This window comes from Arachis duranensis, chromosome 4 (assembly GCF_000817695.3).
Source record: "Arachis duranensis cultivar V14167 chromosome 4, aradu.V14167.gnm2.J7QH, whole genome shotgun sequence".
Taxonomy (NCBI): Eukaryota; Viridiplantae; Streptophyta; class Magnoliopsida; order Fabales; family Fabaceae; genus Arachis; species Arachis duranensis.
The window spans coordinates 6,324,218-6,338,273 of record NC_029775.3 but is presented as its reverse complement, the minus strand read 5'-3'; the positions used below and the strand labels follow the sequence as shown (position 1 = coordinate 6,338,273).

At 34.3% G+C, this 14,056-nt stretch overlaps 2 protein-coding genes across 2 annotated transcripts; both read left to right on the top strand.

Annotated features, from left to right (window-relative positions):
* The first annotated feature begins 4,410 nt into the window (after window positions 1-4,410).
* Window positions 4,411-5,845, top strand: LOC107482905 (heavy metal-associated isoprenylated plant protein 6). Its single transcript, XM_016103488.3, has 3 exons — window positions 4,411-4,698; window positions 4,784-4,865; window positions 4,968-5,845. Exons 1-3 carry the CDS (start codon window positions 4,687-4,689, stop codon window positions 5,630-5,632), a joined length of 759 nt encoding a protein of 252 aa, XP_015958974.1. The 5' UTR covers window positions 4,411-4,686; the 3' UTR covers window positions 5,633-5,845.
* A 2,035-nt stretch (window positions 5,846-7,880) lies between these two features.
* On the top strand, window positions 7,881-8,623 carry LOC107482819 (protein MAIN-LIKE 2-like). The gene is made up of 3 exons (XM_016103414.1): window positions 7,881-7,956; window positions 8,035-8,319; window positions 8,523-8,623. Exons 1-3 carry the CDS (start codon window positions 7,881-7,883, stop codon window positions 8,621-8,623), a joined length of 462 nt encoding a protein of 153 aa, XP_015958900.1.
* Window positions 8,624-14,056: the final 5,433 nt, after the last annotated feature.

Here is a 14,056-nt window from a genome sequence, read left to right as displayed (position 1 = left end):
GCAGTCATTCTTAGTGGAATAGTGTGTCCCTTATATAGTATTGATAATTGTTGCTTAATTTAAAGTAATTGTATGTTGGTATCTTAAATTTATTTTTAATAATGACCTAAATAGATAAATCTAATTGAATTGAATGATTATATAAAATATTTTATATTATTAATATACTAAAATTAAATTTATTTTTCGGTACAAAATTTTATAAGTAAATTTTATACAAGATTAAGCTATTTTTTTTAATTTGTTTTATCTGTGTTACTTTATTTAATTTTAAGTAGCGTCATATTTACAATTACCGTCAGTATGATATTTTATAAAATATGAAAATCAAATTTTTTTATAATGTAAATATCAATGTTTGAATAGAAGAACTTAACAGATTCACAATCAGAGAGAGAGAGGAAAATTTACCTAGAGAAAAGAAACTCGGCATAAGAATGGTGGCGACGGGCTCAATAACGACAGTAACGGGATGAGCAGCAATGATGACATAAGCTTTGAACAGTGACGGACCCAGAAAAATATAGTAATGGGGACAAAAATATAATAAAATTTATGTATAGATATTTTTTTAACTTAAACAATTTTTAAAAAATCACTAATAATTTAAGTTGTATTTAATTAGAAAATTAAGTTTTAATTTAATTATTAATTAATTAGCTAATATAATATAATTAATTATCACTAATTTTTTAGTGTATTTATTTATTTTTCATACTAAATCAAATTTAACAATATAATTATTATTATGTGTTAAGTTTAACAAAATATTTTTTAACATAAAATACAAAATAACTATTTATATTTTATTTTGAGATAAATATAATATAATAAGTGGTATATATGTATATAAGTATTAATTTTTTTAAAAAAAACTGTGGGGGAAAATGCCCCTTAAACGTGGCGGATGAAGTCGAGAAGAAGAAGATTTTAGGTGAGGATGATTGAGTATATCTTGCATATCTATAGAGTATAGACTGAAGCTATGAATTATGTCTGATGTGAGGCAAATCCTAATTCCTAAAAAGTGTTTATATGTATACATTCGGGGCGGGTACACCCTAAACCCAACGATACCTGTCTTGAGTAAAATTTGTTCTGACTCGGGCCAAGTTATTACCCTTTTCATCCGGGTATAGACGGGTCGGGTACCTGCGTATTCGAAAACTCCTGCAAAGTCTAACCACGTATTGATACTCCTTTTATTAAGGGTTTATTGCTAGCTAATACACTGCTATATACACAAGGCGAGATTCTAACTCCTGATAGTTGTTTAAGCGGACGAGTGAGATGATCACTTAACAAACTCAAATTGATTAAGGTAAATACTAATTATTTTTAGTATTTTAATATTAAAAATTTTAAGAGTTTGATTTTAATTATAACTTTATAAAATATTTATAATACCAAAATTAAAAAATTTTCTTTACTAATTTTATGACAAAATGTGCCACATATCACTCTCTCATTATAATTAAAATTAAATCTTTTCCTCCAAAATTAAAGAATTCTTTCCCCCTCTTTACTAATTTTACAACTAAAATGTGCCACATGTCACTTTCTCATTGCAATTGAAATCAAATCTTTCCTTCTAAAATTAAAGAGTTCTCTCATCCTCTCTTTTCCTTTTTCTATTTCTCTCTTTCCTTCAATCACTTTATCTATTTTATATATTATTATCAATATCAATATCAATGACTAATTACTAATTTCCAATCAAAATGTACAAAATGACATTCTTTAATTGTATTAAAATTAAAATTAAAATATTAAAATAGAAATTAAAATATACCTATATTACGTATCATTTATTACGATCTAATTTAATAATCAAATGTGTCACGTAACATTCTCTTATTAAAATTGAGAGAAAATATTTTTTTCAAAATTAATAAACTCCCTTCCTAAATTCTCTCATATACTTCTCTCCATTTTTCTATTTCGCTCTATCATTTTTACTCTATGTATAATTTATATTTTATATTGATAACACGACAATTCAAAATATGTCATCTGATATTTTTTTATAATTAAAATAATTTTTTCTTCTAAAATTAACAAACTCTCATTTTCACTCTTATTCTCACTCTCATTCTTTATCTTTATCTTTCTTTCTCTTTTTTCTCATTCTCTATTTTTTCTAATTTTCTGTTCTACAAAAAATAAAATTAATAAAATAATATAATTTAAATAAAAAATATTATTATTATGTACATAATTTTTTAGTTTTTATTTAGTTTTAAATTTTCACCGTTTATCTTTTTAATCTATGTTTTTATTTTTTTTAATATTTATTACATATAATTTAGAGAGAATACTAATATTATAATTAAAAGTTAGAATTAAGATTTAATTTTTTTAAAAAAATTAATTTTGATTTAATTTTATAACTATCAGTATAACTTTTTTCTGCTAATATTTAATTATATTTTTATATACATAGAGAAAAAAATATTTTTTTTAAACAGCAAGTATAAAAATTAATTATTTCTATTTGTGCAACAGACTTAACACCTAATTAAATGTAAAATTATACAAGTTAACACCTAATTAAATGTAAAATTATACACGTTAACTTGTTTTAAATTTTAGATAACAAATATTAAAATTAATTATTAATAAAAAATTAGACTTTTTCATATAAAAATATTAACTAAAAATCTTATGATTTGATTTTTTATCTACAGATATTTTGATCTTTCTTAGCCAGAGACTTTCGTTAACCTACGACTTTTGTTGTAAAAGTAGTTTGATTTTATAAATCTTTTATAACATGCATAATCTTTCTTGTATCATAGCAGAGAGCATCCGTTCAAGTTCTTTTCGGGACTTTGGTGGATATGACGAGTAAGGAATAATGACATATTTAATCCCCATGAAACTTGGCTTCCGGAAAAAGTGATTTGTCTGGCATTAACCTCAGAAAAAGAGCTTAGGAATATTTTTGAATTACAACGTATGTCCCTTCCCTCTACTCTAAATGGTTTTTGGAATCTCCCATCCATTGGTACTTTTAAGATTAATTGTGATGCTAGTTATTTTGGTTCGGGTCATAGTGTTGGTTTTGCTTGTGTTATTAGAGATTGTAATGTGAGCTGGCAAAGGGGGTGTTTGGAAATGATTGAGAGTAATAGTATTCTTCAAGGAGAATTGTTTGCTATTTGGAGAGGATATCTCTTAGCTTGGGATATGGATCAACGAGATGTTATTTGTGAGACGGATTGTGTGGAAGCATTTAATCTTGTTACTCAAGATGGTTTTGGGTTTATTGATCCATTGGTGCTCAAAATAAGAGATATCATGCATTAGAATTGGCGTGTTGACTTTCGTTTGATTATGAGAGATGCAAACACGGTGGCAGATACTATGACAAAGATGGCGATAAAGTTACAACTTTCGCATGTAGAGCTTCTTTCACCTTGGGAGGAATTTAAGAGTAGTCTTAAACAGAACTGCCCCTCTATTTAAGTAGTTTCTTGTTTTATTTATTTTGTTTTTCTTTGTTTAATTTATTTCCGTCACAAAAAAAACAAAATAGACCATAATTTTAAAAAATTTATATTCCTTTAATATTATTACGAGTAAAAATGCTAATATATTACTATATTAAATTATTAATATTACATATCTTATCAATTTCACCGTAGTTTCTCTCCTCTTACACTGAAATGTATGTGTACATCATTGCATTATGTCAACTTTACGTGTGGTGGAAATTACCATGTAACGAGATCGATGCCTACTCTCATTAAAAATTTTGAAAAATATAATTTTCTAGGTATACAGTACTACAGTAGTTATATTATATATAATATATAATAATTATAATTAAATAAATATTGGTAAAACACTAGGTATACAGTATTTATAATAAACACCATCTTAAAAAATGATTTAAATATATAATTAATTAAGAATAATCGTATTTTTATACGAATATAAAAAATATTTGGCGTATAAATAATATTTTTCTTCAATCTTTGATTCTGAATTAGGTAGTAACATAATTCAATTCCCACTCTCTTCAGCTAGAGTTTGATCATGGTGAGTGATTACTGATTACTGATCGAAGCATGATCTCATTTAATATACTGTATGAAAATAGCTGACACTATTAGCAAAAATGAACATTAGGAAAAAAATCTTTCAAATATCTAATTAAATTATTTGTTGTGTAATTATTATTATATGTTTTCTGCTTCTTTGAAAAAAATTGCTCTTAGTTAAAACCATTATTTTTGTTGCTGACAGAACAAATAGAGTAACAAAAATAGTCCAATCCAAAAAGAAAACCATACAAAGTTACAAACAGTATTGAGCCAAAAAAAAAAAAAGTGGTGGAAGCAGTATTTGTGTTTCTCGTAAAGCGAATTTTGACATGATTTGTTACGTTCCAAAGTAGAGTTGACACGTGTGTTTGTGTGAGTTGTGGGCATTAATTAAATAACCATGGTAATTGAGAGTGAGTGATATAGAGATTGAAGAGAGCATGCATTTGCATTGTGAATTAAAAGGAGCACATGGGATTCAACCTTCTCTGCTGATTCCATCTCAATCCAAGCGCAAGCTGAAGACGTGTTGTCATCTCATTGGTTTGAATAGCGGTAGTGCTCAGCTTGCTTTCTTACATTTGCATCCCATCATCATCACCCTCAGATCTGAAGCTTTAATTTCACTCCCATCACCATGGCTGAGAAGGTATGTATATCGTATCTTATCTTATAATCAATTAATTGAAGTCACTATAGTTTCTAATTGGAGCACATTCATGCATTCAATATAGGTGACTGTAATGAAGCTCAAGGTTGACCTTGAATGCCACAAATGTTATAAGAAGGTCAAGAAGGTTCTCGCTAAGTTTCCTCGTCAGTTCTCTTCTCTCTTTTCTTTCTTAACAATTTCAATCTCATTTATTTTTCTGCATCAAATTGAGTTTATTTTATTTCCTATCATTTTGTGAACAAGAGAAATTCGAGACGAGAAATTCGACGAGAAGCAAAATGTCGTGACCATCACGGTGGTGTGCTGCAGTCCCGAGAAGATCCGGGACAAGCTTTGCTACAAAGGCGGAGGCTCCATCAAAAGCATTGAAATCGTCGACCCGCCCAAGCCCGAAAAGAAGAAGGATGCTGATGACAAGCCCAAAGCCCCCGCACCTGACCCTCCAAAGAAGAAAGATGCTGCTGCCGACAAACCAAAACCCAAGCCCGAAGCTGAGCCCGAGAAGAAGAAGGATGCCGGGGACAAGGCGGAGAAGCCTAAAGATGCTGCTCCCAAGGAAAAGGCTGATAAGCCCAAGGGTGACTCCGAGAAGCCTAAGGGTGACCCCGAGAAGCCCAAAGACAAGCCCGCAGAGGCAAAACCCGCACCTCCTCCCGTTAAGATTGCGGATCCCGTGGCGGCGTACCCTCCCGCGCCACAACCGATGATGGTTCCAGTGGGTATATGCGTGACGGGCTATGAAGGTGGGCCTGGGCCGTGCGTGAATGGTTATGCTGGGCCCGTGATGTGCTACGATGGGTACTATGCAAGGCCCGTTTACGATAGTTACGGTGGAGGGAGACCGTATTATGTGAACCGTTGTGATCAATATTTCAGCGATGAAAACCAGGCGGGCTGCACCGTCATGTGATGTGATGTCATCACATCTCAATCATGTTTATTATTGTTCAATCAATCTTTTTCTTATTTGTTATCTAAATGTGCCAGCGTCTCATTATCATAGGAAAGAAACAACTGGGGGAAATAAAGATGAACACAATATGTTTTTCTTTTTTCTTTTTATTTTTTTGGTTTTGCAATTTGTAATTTTATATATATAATAAACTCATGGAATTCACCAAGTATAATTCCTGTGTCGGATTTATGAAAAGCATACCTAAATTCTTTGTTTATTTAATTTATTTATGTGTTGATATCTGAATGATGTGGTAATTAATAGTATCTGAAAAGCTAGTGTCCAAATATGACGTTAAGGGAGATTATCTTATTTATTAAGTTCTTTAATTTGATGTCACTACTATAGCCGAAGGAATTAAGGTTAACCCTTTTCCCATAACGTATATGATTTAATTATGTTTTGGTCTTTTTCGTGCACTAAAAAAGTTGAAGTCACAAGGAGGGGCCTAGTAACTAGATCAGGTGGCTATGGAAGCCAGAGTTTGTTGTATGTATATACATGCTTGCTTGAGAAATGAGAATGTTTAGTTAGGAAGCAGCCAACAAAAAATGATCACATCACACATTGTATTGTTGGGTCGACAAATTTGAACAAGCGTTGGATAATGACTACACACTGAGTCATATGTGCTTTAGACTTTAGTGGTTATAATGGCATAATGTATAATATGTAGACAAAGACAAATTGACAACCATGATTCTCTTCTTTTCTATAACTACTGTTTTGGCTTCATCACCTCATCATTAGATCCATGAACCTACATTACCAAATTAGCCAATACAAAGAGATATATATGACTCACATCTTGTCCCACTTTCAAATAGTTCTTAAAGATAGATTATATGTTTACATGTGAGTGATTGAGATTATCCAATTATGTACTCATAAAAAATAGGAAATTTTTTTTAAATAAAATAAAAATAAATAAATATTTTTTCAAACAAGATTTTCGAACTTTAATTTTTAGAATACGATTTTTTTTTTGCATTAAGAGCAAGTTCGTCGTACTTCCGACAAACTCTATAATTTATATAGAGTTCGCCGTACCTCCGGCAAACTTTAGATTGAATTCGGCAGAGTATATAAACGTGGGACCATTCTCATTTGTCACTTTCTTTCCAAATCTCTCCTCCAAATCTACTTTGTTCCTCCTTCACTTGTGATGATCAGATTCTTCTGTACGAGATTTTATGTCTTTCGAGGTCTGTGAAGTTCGTTATCCATGATATTGTCAGTTTTAGGTCAGTAAATAATATGTTAGTTAGAGTTAGAGTTACTATTTTTATGTTAGTTATAGTTATTGTTTATATGTTAGTTAAAGTTACTGTTTAATATTTACATGTTAGTTAGAGTTACTATGTAAATGTTATTTAGCGTTACTGTTCAATGTTTACATGTTAGTTAGAGTATATAACATGTTAGTTAGGTTATTTATGTTATTGTTTTCAAGTATAATTGTTGTTTATTGTATATAACATGTTAATTAGTATAAGTTATTAGTCAATTGTTAATTAGTTTAGTCAGAATAGTTAGTTTAAGTTGTGAATTATAAGGTAATTAGATAAATAATTAGTTAAGTTAGATTAGAAAGAAACATGATTAGTAAAATTTAGGGTTCATTTAGTTATTGATTAGTATGTTTATAGAGTTAGTTGACGGCCTCATGTAATTGGGTTAAATTTTAATTAGTAAGTTTATAAATTGATTAAGAGTGACGTAGATAATTTGTTGGTTTAAATATGTTTTTTAAGAATTTAGTTAATGTGAAAGGAACTGAGTTCAGCATATGTTAATTTATTTTACTAGAGTATGGTTAGATGAAGCAGCAGTTATTGGGCTACGAAGATACGCTTTACAGATTGGATCAGGCCGAGCATATTGTTGGCGGATTTGATCGAGTGGTACACTTTTATCACTCTTGTTTATTTTATTGTAATTAATAAACAGTAAATTTGTTATTTTATGTGCTCACTGTCTTTTTTATTTTTATTTTTTATTTCTGTTTGGTAGGCGACTTGGATCTTGCGTACCAAACGAATTTGATGAGACGGCTGCCAGAGTAAATTAGGCCATATCTCAGACGAGACGGGTATGAGTACTGGCACATATGTTTGAGTTCAAGCAAGACTAGCCATTGGCCTCGGCATTGATAGAGAGGTGGAGACCTGAGTCCCACACGTTTTATCTACCAAGCGGGGAGATGACTATCACTCTGCAGGACGTGACCTACCAGTTGGGACTCAAGATCGACGGTGGTCCTATTAGTGGATACATAGGTGGTTAGGAGTAGCACCATCAGGGACGGTCTATTGAGGACTTCTGCCAGCAGCTACTGGGTGTTGTTCCTGACCCAGATGACAAACAGTCACAGACCAAGTGGACTGTCAAGCTCACATGGTTCCATAATACGGTATGCGGAGAGCTGGAGCAGGACGCCGCTGAGGAGCGCCTGTTGAGGTACACGAAAGGGTATATCATGCAGTTGATCGGGGGTATCTTAATCCCAGATGCATTTGACTCTCGGGTACACATCAGGTGGCTCCCTCTCCTAGAGGACCTTGACACATGTGGCGGGTTATCATGGGGCTCGGCTGTGCTGGCATGGCTGTACCGCCAGATGTGCTGTGCCACGGAACATGGTCAGCGCAATTTGGGTGGTTGTGTCAGCTTGCTGCTGTCATGGGTCTATCACCACATTTCGCTACTACGGTTCAATGGATTTGATATTCATCAATTTTCGTTGGTTGAGAGGAATTATCTATTTTTGTAAGAACCCTTCGTTAAATTCATTAATTAGTTAATGAAATTGAGCAATAATGTGGCATCATTTGCGATATTATAGGTGGGTTGAGTACCACCCCAGACAATGCCAGAGGCGAGCAAAGACTTAGGCATTACAGGCGTACCCTGAATGGGATCAGCATCATGAACATCGGGTTGTAGTGTCACATGCAATAGCAGATACGAAAGAAAGAACGCCTAAACCTTCTTCGTCTCACTCTCAACAACGACAAATGCAATAGATAAAATGTTTGCATTGCAATCTTGAGCAATGGCCATCAACAACGTCCCACCATATTTACCATATAAGTGGGTGTCATTCATGGAAATGAGTGGTTTGCAATGCCTGAAAGCCTCAACACACGGTGAAAAAGTCCAAAAAACCCGATGAAACATGACAATATCGATTGAATCAGGCCAAGGCTATGTCACAAGTTGCACCAAAGTACCTAAAAACCCATCAACAGTTAGCATATATAGATTGTAGCAGTTTTTGTATACTTAATAACCACAATGAAATGAAACTTATTGGGTAAGTACATTTGCATAGCGAATAACCAACGAGGAAGCTCGTTGTATGACTCCTCCTAATCGCCATATATTCTAGCAATAACTCTCTGTTTTGCAAGTCAAACCTTTCTATAGGACGTCTTATAACCGAAGTGATTCTTCACACTTCCTTGCAGAATCTTGATGCTGATTGTTGGATCTACTTTGACCATTGTGAAAATATGTTGAGCAATTACCTTTGAATCCAACTTACGATAGTCCTACTCCATCGATATTTGCATGCAAGTATGAGGACCAGTGTATCTCCTAACCTCCCGTTTTTTTTGCTTTCGGTGATATAATATGAGTATGCTCCAAGAACAACTGGTCCCAAACTGGATACACTATACATTATACCTCAACTGGTCACTCTCTACTATTTTATACTCCACACCCCTCCTGATGTTGTACCTCTTAACTGCTAATATGACTTCTTCCTTGTTCTGAAATTGTTGTCCAACCTCGAACTTATTGCTTGTATCCTCTTCGGGGCCTCCTGGATAAACGACCAATCCGAAGTCATTGCATCGAGATTCAACCTAGAGAAGTGATTCAGCTGGTCATAAGGTCGAAAAATGGTAAGGTGTGTTAGAGCAATTTGCGTGTCACCATAGTAGTTCATCTCTTCTTTCTCGTCACCATCATCAGAAATTTCTGTTGGTTCATCATCAGCATCGTCTCCGTCATCGGAGTTAACTTCATACTGATCCATCATCGGATCCCTGATAGCAAAATCCTCATGACTTTCAAAATGTCAGCATTACAAACTTCAACATTAGACCTCTGATGGTTTCAGTGGCTAAGAGAAGGGGAGGTTGAATCTTAGTCCCCTTTTTGCTTGTTAACACTTGCTGGACTTAGAGGAAACTTTTCTGTTTTTAGCTCGTCCCTAGCCACAAGACATTTTCATTTTGTCTCGTCACTTGACACGAGACATTTTCGATTTTTCATCTGAACAGTAAAAACAGAATTGAGTAGGAAGAGAGGTAGAAGATTACACCCAGATATATCCTGGTTCAGCTGCTAAGTGCAGTGCAGCCTACATCCAGTCTCCATCACAACAATGATGGAATTTCACTATAATCATCCAGATTATTTCAAGAAACAGAACCGGTTCGGCTACATAGAGAGAGAAGAGATAACCATGCAAAACCCAACATGCAATTACCTCTAGTCCTTTCTTGATCATCACTCTTCATCAATCCGAGCTCTCCATCCTTGGCTTGCTCTCCAAGATGGATTTCTGGCCCTTGATGCGTCATGATGATGATGACTTCATCTGCTTCAATCTCTGCCTTAGCCATCACTTCGCCACTCTAGCTACTTCCTGTGGTGGTTGAGCAGAATCAAAGACAAGCCATGCTTCAAGAATCTCACCTTGCTTGGCCGAATCTTCTTCCTTCTTTTTGAGTATGAAGGATCCGAGATTACCTCACCAAATCTAACCATATTTGGTGACTATCTCAGCCACAACATACTTTTGGTTTTCTTTTTCTTGCCATCATTAACTTGATGGCCTTGATGCATGCAACTTCTTCTTTTTCTTTTTGGTAGCTTAGTGTAGCTTCCATGGTTTCCTGTGTAATAGCCGAAGAAAAGAGAAGGAGAGAGAGAAGAAAGAGAAAACAAAAGCAAAGCTATGAGTGTTATGATGAATAAAGTAATTAGGTGCACTTCTCCATGCTTTTGTGTAGTAGCGTGTAAGCTACCATTAATTGCCATCAAATCACTTTGACATTTTCTCTCTCATGTTCCCCATGTTAGTGAATTAAAATTCAAATCCTTCCAAAGAGTGAAATGGAATCCGTTGGAAGCATTTAGGCCTTTTTCTTTACTTCATGGATTCGGATAAAGCATGGAAACATTTATTAATGTTGGGCTTGGTAGCAATAGATTTCATTTTGGCCCAACTTCAAGCATTTGCTTTCCTGGTAAGTTTGGTTTCGGATCAAGCACAGGAAGCTTTCATCAAAAATAAATATGGGCTCAGTTGCAATAACATTTTGTTTTCCGGCCCAATTAAGAAACTGCATCACAAAATTATCAATTAACATATGATTAATGAAGATTGAACTAATAATTTTGCAATTAAATATTTTAATAATGTTTGTTCATCACAAATATTAATTTGGAGTTTTCCAAACTCATCAATCTCCCCCTTGATGACAAACATTATTAAAATTGGAATGGAAAGAAATTTGAAAGATTTGAGTACAAGTACTCCCTTTGAAGATTGAATTTCTCCCCCTTTCAAATTATCACATGGCTCCCCCTTGATGTATGCTATTTTACCAAGGGAAGCACTAAACCTGTGACATTTAAATCAAGCTTCAAGCAGCAATGTTATTCAACATATTTATTTTGAGATGTTGAATGCTTGATTTATGAGCAGAATGTGATGACAATCAAAACTCATTTGTTATCATAAATTGATTTTCTGCTCAACTATTACATACATCAAAATATCCAAACATTTTCCTATTTAATATATTAGAGCAAAACAACATGATGGAAAATATTTGTAGAACGAAATAAGGCAGTTTTTGATACTTTATACAATTTAAAGGAACTGCCAAAAATAAATTTTTAATCCAACAAATTTATCAATGATGAATCAACAGCCAGGCATCAAAATAAATTAAACATCATTATAAACCAAATGCCAAATAAACTGATCATGATGAATGAATCAGAAGCCAAATGCAGTTCAATCAGCGATGATCATGGTAAACAAATGCAATAACAACATGCAGGGTGATCATGAATTTTCAATTTGAAAATTTCAACCCTGTTCTCATCCCCTGTTTTTATTTGTTCCAATTTCAATTTTGGAACATAAATTTCCTCCCCCTTTTGTCATCCAAGGGGCACCTGCACAAAACATGATTAACAGAGCAAAAAATTCATAACAGAGTAACAAGAGTGTATCAAAGTATCACAAAGCAGTGAGTATCAAGTCATGTTTATACAAAAAATAGATTGAGCCTAATGAAGCCAATATCAAATAAAAGTAAATAGCAGCCATCAATCATCAGAAAGATTGAATTCTGAACCGGAATCAGCTTCAAAATCCCCTGTTCCCATTTCATCATCAAAGCTCTTTATCATGAAGCCAACTCTATCATGGCATTTCTTCCAGGCCCTTTCCTGTTCATATTCCAATTTTCTGGCAGTCTTGTGGGATTTGAACATTAACTTAGACATGTTGCGCATCTCATTGAGAACCTCCCGGATTGATGCAGTAACATTTGAGGGCTCAGGATGGCTCTCCAGATCACTAAGAGATGGTTTAGAGGGAACAGATTTCTTGCCTTTCTTGCCCGAAATTCCTCCTCCTTTAATCATTGAAATCTTGTTCTCAACAGTTTCATTAGTCAAATCAACCTTAAAATACTCAAATATACATGTGAGAAACATGCCATATGGAAGGTTAGCCTTTTTTGTACTTTTCACTGCTTCCCACATATGGCGTATCATAACATAAGCAAATAAAATTTGGGAAGAAGTAAGAAGAGCAAATAAAATGATAGAATCAGAAACTGTTACTCTGTGGTGAGAACCGCCTTGTGGAGTGAGAATGTGAGTGATGATACGGTGCAACAGAGAGTTCTCAGGACTGAGCGCTCGATGAGTTGGAATTAGTCCATCCAAACCAGAAAGATTTGCACAGATGTGTTGCAAGACCGTTTGTTGTGCAATGCCAACTTGATCATCCCACTTATCAACCATGTAAACTTTTGGCCCTTCTTCTTCATATCCAAGAGCAGCACCTATGGTTTGAGGATTGAGGGTCATGTAAACACGTTTGACGTAAGAGTGAATTGAGCCATCAATCAAACGCATGTTTGCATAAAATTCCCGGACCAGCCCCGGGTACACAAGTTTCGGAATGTGAAGCAGTGGAGTCCACTTCAGAGCATCAAACATGGAAGAAAAGTTGATTCCTTTGGTTGCCAGTTTCTCAAGATTTACCAGGTATGAAAGACAGAGAGGGCGTTTCAGCAAAACCTCTTTATGAAATTCATAGAAAGCACATGAGTAGAACCGAGAGGGATCAAAATGGGAGTGTGTTTTGTGAAATTTGTTCTTGAAGTCGAGAGACTCCAAATTTGCAGGTTCTCTTGTATCATGCAGAACAAAGCTTTTCGGCCTTTTCTGAGAGCTTTTTGTGGTTGAAGTAGGTCTTTTCGGCAGTGATGGTGGTGGAGAAGTATGTGATTCCTCTTCTTCTTCTTGAACGCTAGGCTCCTTGTTCTTTCCTCTCCCTGAAGATTTGTGAGCGATGACTTTGCGACGCATGGTTTCGGTCCTTTTGGAAGGAGGTGATGGAGTAGAAGAGGAGGTAGAATGAAGATGGATATGTGTATGAGTTTGAGGTGATGAGAACGGTAGACTTTTTGGAATGGTGGTTCGGCCACTTCTCTTTTGTGCCGTTTTCTTTTTCATGTTAGGAGGAATGGAGAAGTTGAATATGAAAGGGTGGGAGTGCCGAATGAGAGTGAGGAGAGAGGAGGTTAGTGGTGCAATTAATGAGGATTGGAGAGAGATGATGGGGAAGTTAATAACCATAATGGTGCGGTTATTAACCAAGGGGTTTTGAAAAAGTGGTTTCCTAGTTTCAAGGGATTAGATGGAGAGAGAGAGAGGGATTTGATTTGACAATAACCACTTCCAATGAGATTTGAAATGACAATCAAAAGATTTGATCATCATAAAATGAGAAACCAGTAAAAATTCAATGAGGGGTCAAACTTGATTATGTGGGGCCCATTAGAAGCAAAGTCTGCGCAGCCTCCCCCTTAATCATGGCTCCTCCAGCATGCCTTGTTTTTATCTCGTCCATTCCTACGAGATAAAACCGGTCAGATTAAAAATTCACAAATTTTCAACATGATTTAAATCAATCATTCCCAAACTTTTCCTTAACAAACAGAATCTATCTTCACAGAGGGGTTTTGTAAAAATATCAGCAAGTTGATCTTCAGATTTTACAAATTGAATATCAATAGTGCCCTTTTGTACATGTTCTCTAATAAAATGATATTT

Excerpts from the sequence above, each read along its gene's own strand:
- LOC107482905 (XM_016103488.3), top strand. Across the intron at positions 4,866-4,967 it reads GGTTCTCGCTAAGTTTCCTC|AAATTCGAGACGAGAAATTC; the intron begins GTCAGTTCTCTT and ends TGTGAACAAGAG.
- LOC107482819 (XM_016103414.1), top strand. The coding sequence starts at position 7,881 with ATGACTATCACTCTGCAGGACGTGACCTACCAGTTGGGACTCAAGATC. Across the intron at positions 7,957-8,034 it reads TCCTATTAGTGGATACATAG|ATGACAAACAGTCACAGACC; the intron begins GTGGTTAGGAGT and ends TTCCTGACCCAG. Across the intron at positions 8,320-8,522 it reads GTGCTGTGCCACGGAACATG|GTGGGTTGAGTACCACCCCA; the intron begins GTCAGCGCAATT and ends GCGATATTATAG.